Source organism: Carassius gibelio, chromosome A15 (assembly GCF_023724105.1).
Source record: "Carassius gibelio isolate Cgi1373 ecotype wild population from Czech Republic chromosome A15, carGib1.2-hapl.c, whole genome shotgun sequence".
In the NCBI taxonomy this organism is placed as follows: Eukaryota; Metazoa; Chordata; class Actinopteri; order Cypriniformes; family Cyprinidae; genus Carassius; species Carassius gibelio.
The window spans coordinates 25,806,756-25,830,309 of NC_068385.1; the positions used below are offsets into that span (position 1 = coordinate 25,806,756).

At 38.3% G+C, this 23,554-nt stretch overlaps 1 protein-coding gene across 9 annotated transcripts; it reads left to right on the forward strand.

Annotated features, from left to right (window-relative positions):
- Positions 1–1,184: 1,184 nt before the first annotated feature.
- On the forward strand, positions 1,185–19,989 carry LOC128029449 (serine/threonine-protein kinase pim-2-like). Of its 9 annotated transcripts, XM_052617247.1 has the most exons (8): positions 1,185–1,248; positions 1,366–1,997; positions 2,109–2,197; positions 2,288–2,338; positions 2,505–2,880; positions 2,984–3,160; positions 3,291–3,379; positions 3,497–3,652. In XM_052617247.1, exons 3-8 carry the CDS (start codon positions 2,135–2,137, stop codon positions 3,506–3,508), a joined length of 768 nt encoding a protein of 255 aa, XP_052473207.1. In that variant the 5' UTR covers positions 1,185–1,248; positions 1,366–1,997; positions 2,109–2,134; the 3' UTR covers positions 3,509–3,652. The 9 variants fall into 9 exon arrangements, with proteins under 9 accessions (XP_052473207.1, XP_052473208.1, XP_052473209.1 ...); XM_052617249.1 differs by lacking the exons at positions 1,185–1,248; positions 1,366–1,997; positions 2,109–2,197; ... (3 more) ...; positions 3,291–3,379; positions 3,497–3,652 and adding exons at positions 6,942–7,095; positions 7,207–7,295; positions 7,386–7,436; ... (2 more) ...; positions 8,364–8,452; positions 13,690–13,833; XM_052617243.1 differs by lacking the exons at positions 1,185–1,248; positions 1,366–1,997; positions 2,109–2,197; ... (3 more) ...; positions 3,291–3,379; positions 3,497–3,652 and adding exons at positions 7,030–7,095; positions 7,207–7,295; positions 7,386–7,436; ... (2 more) ...; positions 8,364–8,452; positions 19,846–19,989.
- The last annotated feature ends 3,565 nt before the right edge of the window (positions 19,990–23,554 follow it).

Below are 23,554 nucleotides of genomic sequence, written 5' to 3' on the forward strand. Positions count from 1 at the left end.
CCTAAAATGTAAGTGACCTAATATTATTGTAATTGCTTATTGAACTGTTTATGGTTCTGTTAAACAGTCTTAATGGTGAAAACGTTGTGTGATGTTGCATAACTAGCTGTATTTTAAATATAAAACTTTTCATTTAGATTTTTTTTTTTTACCTCAGTATGTTTAACTTAACTTTACCTGTCTGGCGTTAATGAAGCGTTAATGTCGAGCCTCTGAGTCTCAGTGCGGGGATCAAACCCCTGACCGCACCTGCCCAATTTATACCTGGGTTACCACTGTTTATGAGAATACAAGAGGCCTTCTGTTTTCTTCTGTTTCTTTATCGCTTAAAGTGAATTGATAAAACTGATATACTTACACCCCACGATGTACAGGATACAACAAATTGTCGTTAGCATTGAACATCATTGGATATGAATGTTATCTTTTGAAAGGACCAGATGACGTATGTTCTTTTTTTTTTTTTTTTTTTTTTTTTGTATTCCATTACGCGCGGGAATTTATGACGTCACAATTCGGCCATGAAGGTATATAAAGGCATGAAAATCACTTGCTCATTTTGTGCTTTGAAGTCTTGGGAGTTACATATTTGGTAGCGACTGACAAACGGTGTTATCGTGGGACTACTTTTAAGACTAAAAAAAGCGACTGGTTTGGAGTGTGTACGAGAACCCTGTGTACACCCCAAAGACTCCCCCATCATGACGGAGAACCGTCAACCGGCGCCGGTTGGTGCTCTTGAGACCGAAGGAGGGAGAACGATGAAGAGCTTCTGGAAGTGGGCCGCTCTTCACTTTCCTTCCCGCAGAAAGGGAACATATGACCTGGCCAAAGCCGAGGAGAAATACGGGACAGAGGCGGAAACACAGTGGAGAGATAGCGATGGTACACTCACATCAAAAACTGATCAATCACTAAATATTCAGTCACAGGAGTTTCTGTTATTCCCCCTTATCATTATTATAAAATAAAATAATTATAAAAATTATCACTCTCCCAAAACACTGCTGTAATTATCACACCAAACATTTTAGAGTAACAGGAAACATATTATTATTATTATTATTATTATTATTATTTAAGAGTTTAAATTGTACGATATAAATTCAATTCAGACCTACCCCTAAATCAAGAACAATTTCAGTGTATAATATTTCAGACTTTTTTATTTAATTGATATGATAGATCCAGCTCCTGAAGACCTCCTTGCTGCTGAGGAACAGCAGAAACACAGCGTCCTGGACAAGAGTAAGATTAAAACATATATGAGAATTAGGACATGTTATTATAAAAACTTTTGTACAGATTCAAATTTACATGTAAAATTGTATTTCATATTTACCTCAATTGTTTGTCTGTTAATAGACCAGAGTGAACGCTGTGTACATCCCAAAGACGGCCCCATCACATCAGAGAGCCGTCATCCTCATCTGTCTGTTAGTGCTGCTGAGATTGATGGAGGAAGAGAGGAGGAAGGGAGAGAAGAGAAGAAGAAGAAGAAGAGCTTCTGGAAGTGGCCTGCTCTTCACTTTCCTTGCAGTGGAGCTGGAACATATGATCTGGCCGAAGTGGAAGAGAAATACTGGACAGAGGCGGGAACGCACTGGAGAGATAGTGATGGTACAATCACAAAAACATGTCATGATGATGCAAATATTGATAAATGACTGATTCTTCAATTACAGAAACTTTTCTTACTCTTCCTTTCCATTAAGGAAAAGAAAAACACTGCTCACATTATCACACCAAACATTTTTGAGTGACAGTAACATTTTCTTAAACTTTACTCTTTTTTTAGGATATTAATTCAAAACTTGTGCTAAATCTGTTAGTAGACCAAAGTGTTCACGAGCACAGCGTACAACCCAAAGACTCCCCCACCAGGTCTGAAGAGACGCCTGTTAGTGCTGGTGAGAACGATGGAGGGAGAACGGAGGCAGGGAGAGAGGAAGTCCTCTCTACTGAGGAACAGCTCGTGCAGGACATCCTGGACAAGGGTAAGAAGAAGAAATCTGGGAGAATTCGAAAATGTTATTAGAAACCATTATATAGACAGTTTAATATAAAATTGCATTTCATACTCATCACAATTGTTTGTGTGATAACAGGCCACAAGCAATATAAAATCGGCCGCATGCTTGGTGAAGGAGGATGTGGGAGAGTTTATGAAGGGACTCGCTGCGAGGATGAACTTAAGGTACACAATTTGATCTGTTTAGGATTTATGACTAGAGTGCTATCAACTATCTGCGCGTGCTAATTATTCGTTCTTTGTTTTGTGGATTAGGTGGCTGTGAAATGTTCAGAGAAGTCGTCAGACATGTCATACATCAGAGTGGTGAGTAGACTGCACTCTCTGTTTCATTGTCTCTTTTTCACTCTTTTCAGTTGATCACACCCTATATTAATTTTAACCACAGTCTACAGTTGAGCTTTACTAGAAATTATTTGTGAATAATTTGGGAAACCACCTCCATCTAAGCATCATGTTTTCTTTCTGTTAGCGTGGTCATCCCAAACGTCTGCCAATGGAGATTGGCCTGATGCTCATGGCCAACAATGGCCCCAGCGTTTCCCAGATCATTAAGCTGCTTGACTGGGAGGATGACACAGATCACTACGTGATAGTCATGGAGCGACCAGTGCCTTGCGTGGATTTGTTTACTTTTGTGGATGATGAAGAAAAGCTTGACGAGGGGATTGCTAGAAATATTATGCGGCAGATCATTGATGCCGCTAAAACTTGCTGTGATCGTGGCGTCTTCCATCGTGATATAAAACTGGAGAACATCTTGGTGAACCAGGACACCATGGAGGTCAAATTAATTGACTTCGGCTGCGGTGCAGTCATGAAGAGATCTGCCTTCAAATCCTTTTGTGGTATGTGTTATGAAGCGCTTTATTAATTATCTCACAGATACACATCTTATATGCAGTCAACATGCTGCGATAATTGATTAAACATCAGACATCTTTCCTGCAGGCACGAAAGAGTACTGTCCACCTGAGTTCAACTTGAAGAGCAGGTACAAAGCAAAGCCAACCACAGTGTGGACACTAGGGTTCATCTTGTTTGAAATGCTGTGCGGGGATTGCCCTACATCCATCGATCGACACAAGATCACTGTGAACCTCTGGACCAGACCTGGCTTGTCAAAAGGTGAGCTCTTCATCAAACAATGAACTCCAGATCATACAAAAAGGACCAATAGCTTCAAAGAGAGCAGGTGTAAAGTATACGTTTATAATATAATATATAAAATATATTCTTTTTTTTCTTCTCTTCACAGAATGCTGCCAGATGATTTGTGATTGTCTGCAGCCTGATCCACAGAAGAGACTCAGTCTGGACAAGATGCATCTCCACGACTGGTTTAAGGTACGGCGTCTCAGACTAGTTAAGCTTTTTGTTGGTTTAGTTTGATCATCAGTCGCCATGAACTTAAGATAAGTAAAAGTATTTAGACAAATAATGCCAATTTATCTTTTGTTTCAGGTCACAGAGTAAAACACAACCTCAGAAAACAACTCCTGTCATGGCCACCCTGTTGTTTTTATTTTGTTTATTGGTTTTGTTTGTGCGCGGCAGTCGTCTGTGAGAGGCTGTTGCGCTGTATTGTGTTTATTTTATTATTAAAGCTTTATTTAAATGTCCGCCGGTTCCCGCCTCCTTCTTCCCGTGACTATGAAGTTTGTTAACAGCATTACACTTTAATTTAATGCTTAATGAATGAATGCTTACCATATTTTCCGCACTATAAGGCGTGCTTAAAATCTTTAAATTTTCTCAAAAATCGACAGTAGGCCTTATAATAGGGAGCGCCTTATATATGGATCAAGGCGCTCTGTCAAAATGTTGACATTCCCTTTAGCACAGCTCCATCTAGTGGATGCATAACGCAAACCCAGTCAAACGTTTGACTGCAGTATCTTCAATTCTATGCTCCTTATGATCCGGTGCGTCCTTTATATGAAAACAATTCTAAAATAGGCCATTCATTGAAGATGCGCTCTATAATCCTGTGCGCCTTATAGTGTGGAAAATACGGTATTTAATGAATGAATGCTTAGTCATTATTATTTTAATGAATAAATGCTTTAGTTTGAGCATATTGTTTGCAAACTGCAATTGATTAATTAATAAAAAACAAAGTAGATGATATGCTGTGTTGTTTTTGTTGTTTAGTAGCAGTAATATGCAGTTATTAGCCATGTCCACTGTATTTTTGTTGGTTTCATGAGACCCCCCTTGAAATGACCAGGACCCCCATTGCCCCCCCAATCAAAATTGTCTGGAGAGGCCAATGCATACAGGTGCATCTCAATAAATTAAAATGTTGTGGAAAAGTTCATTTATTTCAGTAATTCAACTCAAAAAGTTATATTTGTGTATTAAATAAATTCAATGCACACAGACTGAAGTAGTTTAAGTCTTTGGTTATTTTTATTGTGATGATTTTGGCTCATATTTAACAAAACCCCACCAATGGCTTTCTGTAAGGTATGCTAATTTAATGTGCTAAATACTCGGTAGGGTCTCCTTTTGCTTCAGCCTCAATTCGGATTATGAAATATGATTTATTCTGAAGCAATATTCTTATCAGATTTCTATCAGCTGTGACATATAAATCTGCATGTTTTTTTTATATTTAATCCAAGGGCATTTTTTGCCTTTATGGAGGGCATTTCGCTCCACCCTAATTAATATGTCATCTTTCATTTCAAATTCTTACATTTAATCAATAAATTCAATTATACTAATATGATTATTGTAATCTCTACGTTATCAAATTAAATAAGTTACACTGAAAAAAAATACAAGTGCATTGAATAATGTTATGATATTGTTTAAAATATTTTTTTTGGAATATACAAACAAGAAATTATGTTGGAAAGAATAATTTTTAACTAAATTAAACCGCCAGTAGGTGCCAGCAGTGAGCGTTTTATGAGTGAGTCACTGAGTTGTTCATTCAAGCGATTAGTTCAAACGGCTGATTCATCAGATGTTTATGCATGAGCTACTGAATCATTGACTCAACCGATTCGTTCAGAACAGGGAATTATTCAGGAATGAATCGGCTGTTATCGTGAGGTGCGCTGGGTTCCGCCTAAAATGTAAGTGACCTAATAATATTGTAATTGCTTATTTAACTGTTTATTGTTCCGTAAAACAGTCTTAATGGTAAAAACGTTGTGTGATGTTGCATAACTAACTGTATTTTAAATACAAAACTTTTCATTTAGATTTTTTTTACCTCAGCATGCTTAACTTAACTTTACTTGTCTGGCTTTAATGAAGCGTTAATGTCGAGGCTCGGAGTCTCTGTGCAGTGATCAAACCCCAGACGGCCCCAGCCCAATTTAAACCCGGGTTACCACTCTTTATGAGAATACAAGAGACCTTCTGTTTTCTTCTGTTTCTTTATCGCTTTAAGGTGTCATAAAATTGATAAAACTGCTATACTTACAACCCGCGATGTACACGATACAACAAATTGTCGTTAACATTGAACATCATTGGATGTTATCGTTTGAAAGGACCAGATGATGTATGTTCTTTTTTTTTTTTTTTTGTATTCCATTACGCGCGGGAATTTATGACGTCACAATTCGGCCATGAAGGTATATAAAGGCATGAAAATCACTTGCTCATTTGGTACTTTGAAGTCTTGGGAGTAACGTATTTGGTAGCGACTGTTAGCGACTGACAAACGGTGTTATCGTGGGACTGCTTTCAAGACTAAAAAAGCGACTAGTTTGGAGTGTGTAGGAGAACCCTGTGTGTACAACCCAAAGACTCCCCCATCATGACGGAGAACCGTCAACCGGCACCGGTTGGTGCTCTTGATACCGATGGAGGGAGAACGATGAAGAGCTTCTGGAAGTGGGCCGCTCTTCACTTTCCTTCCCGTAGAAAGGGAACATATGACCTGGCCAAAGCCGAGGAGAAATACGGGACAGAGGCGGAAACACAGTGGAGAGATAGCGATGGTACACTCACATCAAAAACTGATCAATCACTAAATATTCAGTCACAGGAGTTTCTGTTATTCCCCCTTATCATTATTATAAAATAAAATAATTATAAAAATTATCACTCTCCCAAAACACTGCTGTAATTATCACATCAAACATTTTAGAGTAACAGGAAACTTATTATTATTATTATTATTTTAAGAGTTTAATAAATTCAATTCAGACCTACTCCTAAATCAAGAACAGAATAATTTCAGTTTATAAAATTTCACTCTTTTTAATTTATTTAATTGATATAGATCCAGCTCCTGAAGACCTCCTTGCTGCTGAGGAACAGCAGAAACACAGCGTCCTGGACAAGAGTAAGATTAAAACATATATGAGAATTAGGATATGATATAAATACTAGTACAGATTCAAATTTACATGTAAAATTGTATTTCATATTTACCTCAATTGTTTGTCTGTTAATAGACCAGAGTGAACGCTGTGTACATCCCAAAGACGGCCCCATCACATCAGAGAGCCATCATCCTCATCTGTCTGTTAGTGCTGCTGAGATTGATGGAGGAAGAGAGGAGGAAGGGAGAGAAGAGAAGAAGAAGAAAAAGAAGAAGAAGAAGAAGAGCTTCTGGAAGTGGCCTGCTCTTCACTTTCCTTGCAGTGGAGCTGGAACATATGATCTGGCCGAAGTGGAAGAGAAATACTGGACAGAGGCGGGAACGCACTGGAGAGATAGCGATGGTACAATCACAAAAACATGTCATGATGATGCAAATATTGATAAATGACTGATTCTTCAATTACAGAAACTTCTCTTACTCTTCCTTTCCATTAAGGAAAAGAAAAACACTGCTAACATTATCACACCAAACATTTTTGAGTGACAGTAACATTTTCTTAAACTCTTTTTTTAGGATATTAATTCAAAACTTGTGCTAAATCTGTTAGTAGACCAAAGTGTACACGAGCACAGCGTACAACCCAAAGACTCCCCCACCAGGTCTGAAGAGACGCCTGTTAGTGCTGGTGAGAACGATGGAGGGAGAACGGAGGCAGGGAGAGAGGAAGTCCTCTCTACTGAGGAACAGCTCGTGCAGGACATCCTGGACAAGGGTAAGAAGAAGAAATCTGGGAGAATTAGAAAATGTTATTAGAAACCATTATATAGACAGTATAATATAAAATTGCATTTCATACTCATCACAATTGTTTGTGTGATAACAGGCCACAAGCAATATAAAATCGGCCGCATGCTTGGTGAAGGAGGATGTGGCAGAGTTTATGAAGGGACTCGCTGCGAGGATGGACTTAAGGTACACAATTTGATCTGTTTAGGATTTATGACTAGAGGGATATCAACTATCTGTGCGTGCTAATTATTCGTTCTTTGTTTTGTTGATTAGGTGGCTGTGAAATGTTCAGAGAAGTCGCCAGACATGTCATACATCAGAGTGGTGAGTAGACTGCACTCTCTGTTTCATTGTCTCTTTTTCACTCTTTTCAGTTGATCACACCCTATATTAATTTTAACCACAGTCTACAATTGAGCTTTACTAGCAATTATTTGTGAATAATTTGGGAAACCACCTCCATCTAAGCATCATGTTTTCTTTCTGTTAGCGTGGTCATCCCAAACGTCTGCCAATGGAGATTGGCCTGATGCTCATGGCCAACAATGGCCCCAGCGTTTCCCAGATCATTAAGCTGCTTGACTGGGAGGATGACACAGATCACTACGTGATAGTCATGGAGCGACCAGTGCCTTGCGTGGATTTGTTTACTTTTGTGGATGATGAAGAAAAGCTTGACGAGGGGATTGCTAGAAATATTATGCGGCAGATCATTGATGCCGCTAAAACTTGCTGTGATCGTGGCGTCTTCCATCGTGATATAAAACTGGAGAACATCTTGGTGAACCAGGACACCATGGAGGTCAAATTAATTGACTTCGGCTGCGGTGCAGTCATGAAGAGATCTGCCTTCAAATCCTTTTGTGGTATGTGTTATGAAGCGCTTTATTAATTATCTCACAGATACACATCTTATATGCAGTCAACATGCTGCGATAATTGATTAAACATCAGACATCTTTCCTGCAGGCACGAAAGAGTACTGTCCACCTGAGTTCAACTTGAAGGGCAGGTACAAAGCAAAGCCAACCACAGTGTGGACACTAGGGTTCATCTTGTTTGAAATGCTGTGCGGGGATTGCCCTACATCCATCGATCGACACAAGATCACTGTGAACCTCTGGACCAGACCTGGCTTGTCAAAAGGTGAGCTCTTCATCAAACAATGAACTCCAGATCAATAGCTTCAAAGAGAGCAGGTGTAAAGTAAGCGTTCATAATCAAACATCTCTCTTTTTTTTCTCTTCACAGAATGCTGCCAGATGATTTGTGATTGTCTGCAGCCTGATCCACAGAAGAGACTCAGTCTGGACAAGATGCATCTCCACGACTGGTTTAAGGTACGGCGTCTCAGACTAGTTAAGCTTTTTGTTGGTTTAGTTTGATCATCAGTCGCCATGAACTTAAGATAAGTAAAAGTATTTAGACAAATAATGCCGATTTATCTTTTGTTTCAGGTCACAGAGTAAAACACAACCTCAGAAAACAACTGCTGTCATGGCCACCCTGTTGTTTTGTGTTGTATTTTGTTTATTGGTTTTGTTTGTGCGCAGCAGTCGTCTGTGAGAGGCTGTTGCGCTGTATTGTGATTATTTTATTATTAAAGCTTTATTTAAATGTCCGCCGGTTCCCGCCTCCTTCTTCCTGTGACTATGAAGTTTGTTAACAGCATTACACTTTAATTTAATGCTTAATGAATGAATGCTTACCATATTTTCCGCACTATAAGGCGTGCTTAAAATCCTTAAATTTTCTCAAAAATCGACAGTAGGCCTTATAATCCGGAGCGCCTTATATATGGATCAAGGCGCTCTGTCAAAATGTTGACATTCCCTTTAGCACAGCTCCATCTAGTGGATGCATAACGCAAACCCAGTCAAACGTTTGAGTGCAGTATCTTCAATTCTATGCTCCTTATAATCCGGTGCATCCTATATATGAAAACAATTCTAAAATAGGCCATTCATTGAAGATGCGCTCTATAATCCTGTGCGCCTTATAGTGTGGAAAATACGGTATTTAATGAATGAATGCTTAGTCATTATTATTTTTAATGAATAAATGCTTTAGTTTGAGCATATTGTTTGCAAACTGCAATTGATGAATTAATAAAAAACAAAGTAGATGATATGCTGTGTTGTTTAGTAGCAGTAATATGCAGTTATTAGCCATGTCCACTGTATTTTTGTTGGTTTCATGAGACCCCCCTTGAAATGACCAGGACCCCCATTGCCCCCCCAATCAAAATTGTCTGGAGAGGCCAATGCATACAGGTGCATCTCAATAAATTAAAATGTTGTGGAAAAGTTCATTTATTTCAGTAATTCAACTCAAAAAGTTACATTTGTGTATTAAATAAATTCAATGCACACAGACTGAAGTAGTTTAAGTCTTTGGTTATTTTTATTGTGATGATTTTGGCTCATATTTAACAAAACCCCACCAATGGCTTTCTGTAATGTATGCTAATTTAATGTGCTAAATACTCGGTAGGGTCTCCTTTTGCTTCAGCCTCAATTCGGATTATGAAATATGATTTATTCTGAAGCAATATTCTTATCAGATTTCTAACAGCTGTGACATATAAATCTGCATGTTTTTTTTATATTTAATCCAAGGGCATTTTTTGCCTTTATGGAGGGCATTTCGCTCCACCCTAATTAATATGTCATCTTTCATTTCAAATTCTTACATTTAATCAATAAATTCAATTATACTAATATGATTATTGTAATCTCTACGTTATCAAATTAAATAAGTTACACTGAAAAAACAAGTGCATTGAATAATGTTATGACATTGTTTAAAATATTTTTTTTGGAATATACAAACAAGAAATGATGTTGGAAAGGATACGTTTTAACTAAATTAAACCGCCAGTAGGTGCCAGCAGTGAGCGTTTAATGAGTGAGTCACTGAGTTGTTCATTCAAGCGATTAGTTCAAACGGCTGATTCATCAGATGTTTATGCATGAGCTACTGAATCATTAACTCAACCGATTCGTTCAGAACAGGGAATTATTCAGGAATTAATCGGCTGTTATCGTGAGGTGCGCTGGGTTCCGCCTAAAATGTAAGTGACCTAATATTATTGTAATTGCTTATTTAACTGTTTATTGTTCCGTAAAACAGTCTTAATGGTAAAAACGTTGTGTGATGTTGCATAACTAACTGTATTTTAAATATAAAACTTTTCATTTAGATTTTTTTTACCTCAGCATGCTTAACTTAACTTTACTTGTCTGGCTTTAATGAAGCGTTAATGTCGAGGCTCGGAGTCTCTGTGCAGTGATCAAACCCCAGACGGCCCCAGCCCAATTTAAACCCGGGTTACCACTCTTTATGAGAATACAAGAGACCTTCTGTTTTCTTCTGTTTCTTTATCGCTTTAAGGTGTCATAAAATTGATAAAACTGCTATACTTACAACCCGCGATGTACATGATACAACAAATTGTCGTTAACATTGAACATCATTGGATGTTATCGTTTGAAAGGACCAGATGACGTATGTTCTTTTTTTTTTTTCTTTTTTTTTTTTGTATTCCATTACGCGCGGGAATTTATGACGTCACAATTCGGCCATGAAGGTATATAAAGGCATGAAAATCACTTGCTCATTTGGTACTTTGAAGTCTTGGGAGTAACGTATTTGGTAGCGACTGTTAGCGACTGACAAACGGTGTTATCGTGGGACTGCTTTCAAGACAAAAAAAGCGACTAGTTTGGAGTGTGTAGGAGAACCCTGTGTGTACAACCCAAAGACTCCCCCATCATGACGGAGAACCGTCAACCGGCGCCGGTTGGTGCTCTTGATACCGATGGAGGGAGAACGATGAAGAGCTTCTGGAAGTGGGCCGCTCTTCACTTTCCTTCCCGCAGAAAGGGAACATATGACCTGGCCAAAGCCGAGGAGAAATACGGGACAGAGGCGGAAACAAAGTGGAGCGATAGCGATGGTACACTCACATCAAAAACTGATCAATCACTAAATATTCAGTCACAGGAGTTTCTGTTATTCCCCCTTATCATTATTATAAAATAAAATAATTATAAAAATTATCACTCTCCCAAAACACTGCTGTAATTATCACACCAAACATTTTAGAGTAACAGGAAACTTATTATTATTATTATTATTTTAAGAGTTTAAATTGTAGGATATAAATTCAATTCAGACCTACTCCTAAATCAAGAACAGAATAATTTCAGTTTATAAAATTTCACTCTTTTTAATTTATTTAATTGATATAGATCCAGCTCCTGAAGACCTCCTTGCTGCTGAGGAACAGCAGAAACACAGCGTCCTGGACAAGAGTAAGATTAATACATATATGAGAATTAGGACATGATATAAATACTAGTACAGATTCAAATTTACATGTAAAATTGTATTTCATATTTACCTCAATTGTTTGTCTGTTAATAGACCAGAGTGAACGCTGTGTACATCCCAAAGACGGCCCCATCACATCAGAGAGCCGTCATCCTCATCTGTCTGTTAGTGCTGCTGATATTGATGGAGGAAGAGAGGAGGAAGGGAGAGAAGAGAAGAAGAAGAAAAAGAAGAAGAAGAAGAAGAAGAGCTTCTGGAAGTGGCCTGCTCTTCACTTTCCTTGCAGTGGAGCTGGAACATATGATCTGGCCGAAGTGGAAGAGAAATACTGGACAGAGGCGGGAACGCACTGGAGAGATAGCGATGGTACAATCACAAAAACATGTCATGATGATGCAAATATTGATAAATGACTGATTCTTCAATTACAGAAACTTTTCTTACTCTTCCTTTCCATTAAGGAAAAGAAAAACACTGCTAACATTATCACACCAAACATTTTTGAGTGACAGTAACATTTTCTTAAACTTTACTCTTTTTTTAGGATATTAATTCAAAACTTGTGCTAAATCTGTTAGTAGACCAAAGTGTTCACGAGCACAGCGTACAACCCAAAGACTCCCCCACCAGGTCTGAAGAGACGCCTGTTAGTGCTGGTGAGAACGATGGAGGGAGAACGGAGGCAGGGAGAGAGGAAGTCCTCTCTACTGAGGAACAGCTCGTGCAGGACATCCTGGACAAGGGTAAGAAGAAGAAATCTGGGAGAATTAGAAAATGTTATTAGAAACCATTATATAAACAGTATAATATAAAATTGCATTTCATACTCATCACAATTGTTTGTGTGATAACAGGCCACAAGCAATATAAAATCGGCCGCATGCTTGGTGAAGGAGGATGTGGCAGAGTTTATGAAGGGACTCGCTGCGAGGATGGACTTAAGGTACACAATTTGATCTGTTTAGGATTTATGACTAGAGTGCTATCAACTATCTGCGCGTGCTAATTATTAGCTCTTTGTTTTGTTGATTAGGTGGCTGTGAAATGTTCAGAGAAGTCGTCAGACATGTCATACATCAGAGTGGTGAGTAGACTGCACTCTCTGTTTCATTGTCTCTTTTTCACTCTTTTCAGTTGATCACACCCTATATTAATTTTAACCACAGTCTACAGTTGAGCTTTACTAGAAATTATTTGTGAATAATTTGGGAAACCACCTCCATCTAAGCATCATGTTTTCTTTCTGTTAGCGTGGTCATCCCAAACGTCTGCCAATGGAGATTGGCCTGATGCTCATGGCCAACAATGGCCCCAGCGTTTCCCAGATCATTAAGCTGCTTGACTGGGAGGATGACACAGATCACTACGTGATAGTCATGGAGCGACCAGTGCCTTGCGTGGATTTGTTTACTTTTGTGGATGATGAAGAAAAGCTTGACGAGGGGATTGCTAGAAATATTATGCGGCAGATCATTGATGCCGCTAAAACTTGCTGTGATCGTGGCGTCTTCCATCGTGATATAAAACTGGAGAACATCTTGGTGAACCAGGACACCATGGAGGTCAAATTAATTGACTTCGGCTGCGGTGCAGTCATGAAGAGATCTGCCTTCAAATCCTTTTGTGGTATGTGTTATGAAGCGCTTTATTAATTATCTCACAGATACACATCATATATGCACTCAACATGCTGCGATAATTGATTAAACATCAGACATCTTTCATGCAGGCACGAAAGAGTACTGTCCACCTGAGTTCAACTTGAAGGGCAGGTACAAAGCAAAGCCAACCACAGTGTGGACACTAGGGTTCATCTTGTTTGAAATGCTGTGCGGGGATTGCCCTACATCCATCGATCGACACAAGATCACTGTGAACCTCTGGACCAGACCTGGCTTGTCAAAAGGTGAGCTCTTCATCAAACAATGAACTCCAGATCATACAAAAAGGACCAATAGCTTCAAAGAGAGCAGGTGTAAAGTATACGTTTATAATATAATATATAAAATATATTCTTTTTTTTCTTCTCTTCACAGAATGCTGCCAGATGATTTGTGATTGTCTGCAGCCTGATCCACAGAAGAGACTCAGTCTGGACAAGATGCATCTCCACGACTGGTTTAAGGTACGGCGTCTCAGACTAGTTAAGCTTTTTGTTGGTTTAGTTTGATCATCAGTCGCCATGAACTTAAGATAAGTAAAAGTATTTAGACAAATAATGCCAATTTATCTTTTGTTTCAGGTCACAGCGTAAAACACAACCTCAGAAAACAACTCCTGTCATGGCCACCCTGTTGTTTTGTGTTGTATTTTGTTTATTGGTTTTGTTTGTGCGCAGCAGTCGTCTGTGAGAGGCTGTTGCGCTGTATTGTGATTATTTTATTATTAAAGCTTTATTTAAATGTCCGCCGGTTCCCGCCTCCTTCTTCCCATGACTATGAAGGTTGTTAACAGCATTACACTTAAACTTAATGCTTAATGAATGAATGCTTACCATATTTTCCGCACTATAAGGTGCCCTTAAAATCCTTAAATGTTCTCAAAAAACGACAGTAGGCCTTATAATCCGGAGCGCCTTATATATGGATCAAGGCGCTCTGTCAAAATGTTGACATTCCCTTTAGCACAGCTCCATCTAGTGGATGCATAACGCAAACCCAGTCAAACGTTTGAGTGCAGTATCTTCTATTCTATGCTCCTTATGATCCGGTGCGTCCTTTATATGAAAACAATTCTAAAATAGGCCATTCATTGAAGATGCGCTCTATAATCTGGTGCGCCTTATAGTGTGGAAAATACGGTATTTAATGAATGAATGCTTAGTCATTATTATTTTAATGAATAAATGCTTTAGTTTGAGCATATTGTTTGCAAACTGACTGATTCTTCAATTACAGAAACTTCTCTTACTCTTCCTTTCCATTAAGGAAAAGAAAAACACTGCTAACATTATCACACCAAACATTTTTGAGTGACAGTAACATTTTCTTAAACTTTACTCTTTTTTTTAGGATATTAATTCAAAACTTGTGCTAAATCTGTTAGTAGACCAAAGTGTACACGAGCACAGCGTACAACCCAAAGACTCCCCCACCAGGTCTGAAGAGACGCCTGTTAGTGCTGGTGAGAACGATGGAGGGAGAACGGAGGCAGGGAGAGAGGAAGTCCTCTCTACTGAGGAACAGCTCGTGCAGGACATCCTGGACAAGGGTAAGAAGAAGAAATCTGGGAGAATTAGAAAATGTTATTAGAAACCATTATATAAACAGTATAATATAAAATTGCATTTCATACTCATCACAATTGTTTGTGTGATAACAGGCCACAGGCAATATAAAATCGGCCGCATGCTTGGTGAAGGAGGATGTGGCAGAGTTTATGAAGGGACTCGCTGCGAGGATGGACTTAAGGTACACAATTTGATCTGTTTAGGATTTATGACTAGAGGGATATCAACTATCTGCGCGTGCTAATTATTAGCTCTTTGTTTTGTTGATTAGGTGGCTGTGAAATGTTCAGAGAAGTCGTCAGACATGTCATACATCAGAGTGGTGAGTAGACTGCACTCTCTGTTTCATTGTCTCTTTTTCACTCTTTTCAGTTGATCACACCCTATATTAATTTTAACCACAGTCTACAGTTGAGCTTTACTTTAGTTGAGTATTTAGACAAATAATGCCAATTTATCTTTTATTTCAGGTCACAGCGTAAAACACAACCTCAGAAAACAACTCCTGTCATGGCCACCCTGTTCTAAAACAATTCTAAAATAGGCCATTCATTGAAGATGCGCTCTATAATCCTGTGCGCCTTATAGTGTGGAAAATACGGTATTTAATGAATGAATGCTTAGTCATTATTATTTTAATGAATAAATGCTTTAGTTTGAGCATATTGTTTGCAAACTGCAATTGATTAATTAATAAAAAACAAAGTAGATGATATTCTGTGTTGTTTAGTAGCAGTAATATGCAGTTATTAGCCATGTCCACTGTATTTTTGTTGGTTTCATGAGACCCCCCTTGAAATGACCAGGAACCCCATTGCCCCCCCAATCAAAATTGTCTGGAGAGGCCAATGCATACAGGTGCATCTCAATAAATTAAAATGTTGTGGAAAAGTTCATTTATTTCAGTAATTCAACTCAAAAAGTTATATTTGTGTATTAAATAAATTCAATGCACACAGACTGAAGTAGTTTAAGTCTTTGGTTATTTTTATTGTGATGATTTTGGCTCATATTTAACAAAACCCCACCAATGGCTTTCTGTAAGGTATGCTAATTTAATGTGCTCAATACTCGGTAGGGTCTCCTTTTGCTTTAGCCTCAATTCGGATTATGAAATATGATTTATTCTGAAGCAATATTCTTATCAGATTTCTAACAGCCGTGACATATAAATCTGCATTTTTTTATATATTTAATCCAAGGGCATTTTTTGCCTTTATGGAGGGCATTTCGCTCCACCCTAATTAATATGTCATCTTTCATTTCAAATTCTTACATTTAATCAATAAATTCAATTATACTAATATGATTATTGTAATCTCTACGTTATCAAATTAAATAAGTTACACTGAAAAAAAAATACAAGTGCATTGAATAATGTTATGACATTGTTTAAAATATTTTTTTTTGGAATATACAAACAAGAAATGATGTTGGAAAGGATAATTTTTAACTAAATTAAACCGCCAGTAGGTGCCAGCAGTGAGCGTTTTATGAGTGAGTCACTGAGTTGTTCATTCAAGCGATTCGTTCAAACGGCTGATTCATCAGATGGTTATGCATGAGCTACTGAATCATTGACTCAACCGATTCGTTCAGAACAGGGAATTATTCAGGAATTAATCGGCTGTTATCCGTGAGGTGCGCTGGGTTCCGCCTAAAATGTAAGTGACCTAATAATATTGTAATTGCTTATTTAACTGTTTATTGTTCCGTAAAACAGTCTTAATGGTAAAAACGTTGTGTGATGTTGCATAACTAACTGTATTTTAAATATAAAACTTTTCATTTAGATTTTTTTTACCTCAGCATGCTTAACTTAACTTTACTTGTCTGGCTTTAATGAAGCGTTAATGTCGAGGCTCGGAGTCTCTGTGCAGTGATCAAACCCCAGACGGCCCCAGCCCAATTTAAACCTGGGTTACCACTCTTTATGAGAATACAAGAGACCTTCTGTTTTCTTCTGTTTCTTTATCGCTTTAAGGTGTCATAAAATTGATAAAACTGCTATACTTACAACCCGCGATGTACACGATACAACAAATTGTCGTTAACATTGAACCTCATTGGATGTTATCGTTTGAAAGGACCAGATGACGTATTTTCTTTTTTTTTTTCTTTTTTTTTTTTTTGTATTCCATTACGCGCGGGAATTTATGACGTCACAATTCGGCCATGAAGGTATATAAAGGCATGAAAATCACTTGCTCATTTGGTGCTTTGAAGTCTTGGGAGTAACGTATTTGGTAGCGACTGTTAGCGACTGACAAACGGTGTTATCGTGGGACTGCTTTCAAGACTAAAAAAAGCGACTGGTTTGGAGTGTGTAGGAGAACCCTGTGTGTACACCCCAAAGACTCCCCCATCATGACGGAGAACCGTCAACCGGCGCCGGTTGGTGCTCTTGATACCGATGGAGGGAGAACGATGAAGAGCTTCTGGAAGTGGGCCGCTCTTCACTTTCCTTCCCACAGAAAGGGAACATATGACCTGGCCAAAGCCGAGGAGAAATACGGGACAGAGGCGGAAACACAGTGGAGAGATAGCGATGGTACACTCACATCAAACACTGATCAATCACTAAATATTCAGTCACAGGAATTTCTGTTATTCCCCCTTATCATTATTATAAAATAAAATAATTATAAAAATTATCACTCTCCCAAAACACTGCTGTAATTATCACACCAAACATTTTAGAGTAACAGGAAACTTATTATTATTATTATTATTATTTTAAGAGTTTAAATTGTAGGATATAAATTCAATTCAGACCTACTCCTAAATCAAGAACAGAATAATTTCAGTTTATAAAATTTCACTCTTTTTAATTTATTTAATTGATATAGATCCAGCTCCTGAAGACCTCCTTGCTGCTGAGGAACAGCAGAAACACAGCGTCCTGGACAAGAGTAAGATTAATACATATATGAGAATTAGGACATGATATAAATACTAGTACAGATTCAAATTTACATGTAAAATTGTATTTCATATTTACCTCAATTGTTTGTCTGTTAATAGACCAGAGTGAACGCTGTGTACATCCCAAAGACGGCCCCATCACATCAGAGAGCCGTCATCCTCATCTGTCTGTTAGTGCTGCTGAGATTGATGGAGGAAGAGAGGAGGAAGGGAGAGAAGAGAAGAAGAAGAAGAAGAAGAAGAAGAAGAGCTTCTGGAAGTGGCCTGCTCTTCACTTTCCTTGCAGTGGAGCTGGAACATATGATCTGGCCGAAGTGGAAGAGAAATACTGGACAGAGGCGGGAACGCACTGGAGAGATAGCGATGGTACAATCACAAAAACATGTCATGATGATGCAAATATTGATAAATGACTGATTCTTCAATTACAGAAACTTCTCTTACTCTTCCTTTCCATTAAGGAAAAGAAAAACACTGCTAACATTATCACACCAAACATTTTTGAGTGACAGTAACATTTTCTTAAACTTTACTCTTTTTTTTAGGATATTAATTCAAAACTTGTGCTAAATCTGTTAGTAGACCAAAGTGTACACGAGCACAGCGTACAACCCAAAGACTCCCCCACCAGGTCTGAAGAGACGCCTGTTAGTGCTGGTGAGAACGATGGAGGGAGAACGGAGGCAGGGAGAGAGGAAGTCCTCTCTACTGAGGAACAGCTCGTGCAGGACATCCTGGACAAGGGTAAGAAGAAGAAATCTGGGAGAATTAGAAAATGTTATTAGAAACCATTATATAAACAGTATAATATAAAATTGCATTTCATACTCATCACAATTGTTTGTGTGATAACAGGCCACAGGCAATATAAAATCGGCCGCATGCTTGGTGAAGGAGGATGTGGCAGAGTTTATGAAGGGACTCGCTGCGAGGATGGACTTAAGGTACACAATTTGATCTGTTTAGGATTTATGACTAGAGGGATATCAACTATCTGCGCGTGCTAATTATTAGCTCTTTGTTTTGTTGATTAGGTGGCTGTGAAATGTTCAGAGAAGTCGTCAGACATGTCATACATCAGAGTGGTGAGTAGACTGCACTCTCTGTTTCATTGTCTCTTTTTCACTCTTTTCAGTTGATCACACCCTATATTAATTTTAACCACAGTCTACAGTTGAGCTTTACTAGAAATTATTTGTGAATAATTTGGGAAACCACCTCCATCTAAGCATCATGTTTTCTTTCTGTTAGCGTGGTCATCCCAAACGTCTGCCAATGGAGATTGGCCTGATGCTCATGGCCAACAATGGCCCCAGCGTTTCCCAGATCATTAAGCTGCTTGACTGGGAGGATGACACAGATCACTACGTGATAGTCATGGAGCGACCAGTGCCTTGCGTGGATTTGTTTACTTTTGTGGATGATGAAGAAAAGCTTGACGAGGGGATTGCTAGAAATATTATGCGGCAGATCATTGATGCGGCTAAAACTTGCTGTGATCGTGGCGTCTTCCATCGTGATATAAAACTGGAGAACATCTTGGTGAACCAGGACACCATGGAGGTCAAATTAATTGACTTCGGCTGCGGTGCAGTCATGAAGAGATCTGCCTTCAAATCCTTTTGTGGTATGTGTTATGAAGCGCTTTATTAATTATCTCACAGATACACATCTTATATGCACTCAACATGCTGCGATAATTGATTAAACATCAGACATCTTTCATGCAGGCACAAAAGAGTACTGTCCACCTGAGTTCAACTTGAAGGGCAGGTACAAAGCAAAGCCAACCACAGTGTGGACACTAGGGTTCATCTTGTTTGAAATGCTGTGCGGGGATTGCCCTACATCCATCGATCGACACAAGATCACTGTGAACCTCTGGACCAGACCTGGCTTGTCAAAAGGTGAGCTCTTCATCAAAGAATGAACTCCGGTTATACAAAAAGGACCAATAGCTTCAAAGAGAGCAGGTTTAAAGTATACGTTTATAATATAATATATAAAATATATTCTTTTTTTTTTCTACTCTTCACAGAATGCTGCCAGATGATTTGTGATTGTCTGCAGCCTGATCCACAGAAGAGACTCAGTCTGGACAAGATGCATTTCCACGACTGGTTTAAGGTACGGCGTCTAAGACTAGTTAAGCTTTTTGTTGGTTTAGTTTGATCATCAGTCGCCATGAACTTAAGATAAGTAAAAGTATTTAGACAAATAATGCCAATTTATCTTTTATTTCAGGTCACAGCGTAAAACACAACCTCAGAAAACAACTCCTGTCATGGCCACCCTGTTGTTTTGTGTTGTATTTTGTTTATTGGTTTTGTTTGTGCGCGGCTGTCGTCTGTGAGAGGCTGTTGCGCTGTATTGTGATTATTTTATTATTAAAGCTTTATTTAAATGTCCGCCGGTTCCCGCCTCCTTCTTCCCGTGACTATGAAGTTTGTTAACAGCATTACACTTTAATTTAATGCTTAATGAATTAATGCTTACCGTATTTTCCGCACTATAAGGCACCCTTAAAATCCTTAAATTTTCTCAAAAATCGACAGTAGGCCTAATAAATCGGAGCGCCTTATACAGTATTGTTCAAAATAATAGCAGTACAATGTGACTAACCAGAATAATCAAGGTTTTTAGTATATTTTTTATTGCTACGTGGCAAACAAGTTACCAGTAGGTTCAGTAGATTGTCAGAAAACAAACAAGACCCAGCATTCATGATATGCACGCTCTTAAGGCTGTGCAATTGGGCAATTAGTTGAAAGGGGTGTGTTCAAAAAAATAGCAGTGTCTACCTTTGACTGTACAAACTCAAAACTATTTTGTACAAACATTTTTTTTTCTGGAATTTAGCAATCCTGTGAATCAGTAAACTAATATTTAGTTGTATGACCACAGTTTTTTAAAACAGCTTGACATCTGTGTGGCATGGAGTCAACCAACTTGTGGCACCTCTCAGCTGTTATTCCACTCCATGATTCTTTAACAACATTCCACAATTCATTCACATTTCTTGGTTTTGCTTCAGAAACAGCATTTTTGATATCACCCCACAAGTTCTCAATTGGATCAAGGTCTGGAGATTGGGCTGGCCACTCCATAACATTAATTTTGTTGGTTTGGAACCAAGACTTTGCCCGTTTACTAGTGTGTTTTGGGTCATTGTCTTGTTGAAACAACCATTTCAAGGGCATGTCCTCTTCAGCATAGGGCAACATGACCTCTTCAAGTATTTTAACATATGCAAACTGATCCATGATCCCTGGTATGCGATAAATAGGCCCAACACCATAGTAGGAGAAACATGCCCATATCATGATGCTTGCACCTCCATGCTTCACTGTCTTCACTGTGTACTGTGGCTTGAATTCAGAGTTTGGGGGTCGTCTCACAAACTGCCTGTGGCCCTTGGACCCAAAAAGAACAATTTTACTCTCATCAGTCCACAAAATGTTCCTCCATTTCTCTTTAGGCCAGTTGATGTGTTCTTTGGCAAATTGTAACCTCTTCTGCACAAGCCTTTTTTTTAACAGAGGGACTTTGCGGGGGATTCTTGAAAATAGATTAGCTTCACACAGACGTCTTCTAACTGTCACAGTACTTACAGGTAACTCCAGACTGTCTTTGATCATCCTGGAGGTGATCATTGGCTGAGCCTTTGCCATTCTGGTTATTCTTCTATCCATTTTGATGGTTGTCTTCCGTTTTCTTCCACGTCTCTCTGGTTTTGCTCTCCATTTTAAGGCATTGGAGATCATTTTAGCTGAACAGCCTATCATTTTTTGCACCTCTTTATAGGTTTTCCCCTCTCTAATCAACTTTTTAATCAAAGTACGCTGTTCTTCTGAGCAATGTCTTGAACGACCCATTTTCCTCAGCTTTCAAATGCATGTTCAACAAGTGTTGGCTTCATTCTTAAATAGGGGCCACCTGATTCACACCTGTTTCTTCACAAAATTGATGACCTCAGTGATTGAATGCCACACTGCTATTTTTTTGAACACACCCCTTTCAACTAATTCAACTAATTGCCCAATTGCACAGCCTTAAGAGCGTGCATATCATGAATGCTGGGTCTCATTTGTTTTCTGAGAATCTACTGAACCTACTGGTAACTTGTTTGCCATATAGCAAAAAAAAATATACGAAAAACCTTGATTATTCTGGTAAGTCACATTGTACTGCTATTATTTTGAACAATACTGTATATGGATCTAGGCGCTCTGTCAAAATGTTGACATTCCCTTTAGCACAGCTCCATCTAGTGGAAACGTGGAAACCCAGGCAAACGTTTGAGTGCAGTATCTTCTATTCTATGCTCCTTATAATCCGGTGCGCCCTATATAGTCTAGATCATTGGTTCCCAACCTGGGGTCAGCACCATGTTATATTATGCATATTGACCTTATTTCTGATAACCCTTTGCTGCACCCGACCGGAACCCGAAAAATCTAAAAGTGAAATAGAAAGTGGCATATCATTAGAAGTAAACGGCATACAGAGACAAATGAACACATTTTCCCATACAATTATGACCCCAGGAATTTAATGGAATGGTTATTTTCGACATTTGACAACATATTGACCTTATTTCTGCACAAAAATAGCAAAAAAAGGCCAAAGATGTGTAAAGGATAAACTATTTTTTCATTTTCTCAAGCGCATAGGGTGTTTTTTTCTCCACAACATATTATTTATTTATCATTCAAGTGTCTATTATAAGATTAAATTGGGTACCAAGCTGAAATAATATCCAAAATGCTTGATTTTTAACCCTTTGCACCAAACCCCGAAAAATCTAAATATGATTTAAAGTGGCATAACTTTTGATGTAAACAACTCACAGAAGACAAATGGACACATTTTTCAATACAATTCTGACCCCAGAAATTGTTATTTGTCATGTTTTTTGTCATTTAAATATTTGTCATATTTAGATTTTTTGGGTTTGGTGCAAAGGGTTAAAAAAGAACCCTTTGGGACATTATTTCAGCTTGGCACCCAATTTAATCTTATAATAGACACTTGAATGATAAAGAAATAATATGTTGTGGAAAAAAAATCACCCTATGCGCTTGAGAAAACGAAAAAATAGTTGATCCTCAACACATCTTTGGCCATTTTTTGCTTTTTTTGTCCAGAAATAAGGTCAATATGTTGTCAAATGTCAAAAATAACCATTCCATTAAATTCCAGAATTGTATGGGAAAGTGTGTTCATTTGTCTCTGTATGTTGTTTACTTCTAATGTTTTCTATATCACTTTTAGATTTTTCGGGTTCCGGTCGGGTGCAGCAAAGGGTTAAAAAAGAACCCTTTGGGACATTATTTCAGCTTGGCACCTGGCAGATTCTGAAAATAGACACTTCAACGATTTAAAAAAATCAGGTGGCATAAAAGAAGCCGGGGGGTGCGCGTGGACCCCTATTTCCATCTAGACTAATATATGAAAACAATTCTAAAATACAGGTAGGCCATTCATTGAAGATGCGCTCTATAATCCGGTGCGCCTTATAGTGCGGAAAATACGGTATTTAATGAATTAATGCTTAGTCATTATTTGAATGAATAAATGCTTAAAATTATGAATGCTCATTATTGTTCCCTTGTAGTTTCATAGAGCCCCGGTGATCTCAACCAGCTGGCTGAGGCCAGACTAAAAAGACACAGGATTTTTGTACTAAAAATCTGATTGGCCATTGCATTCATAAGGACAACAGAATCATTTCTGATTGGTTATCATGAAGCGTTGTATGAACACGTCTGTCTTTGGCTCAGCGAACGCAGATTTGAATTTAGCTGCTAAAGCTGTGCACTGAATGATCTGATCACTCCGGTGTGATTGTATCAAATATATCAAAAATATTACTCGGCTATTGTCGTTTGGAAGCTTTGGAATAAAATCACTTTCAAAAATAATCGTACGTTATTCAAAACATTTGTGTGTA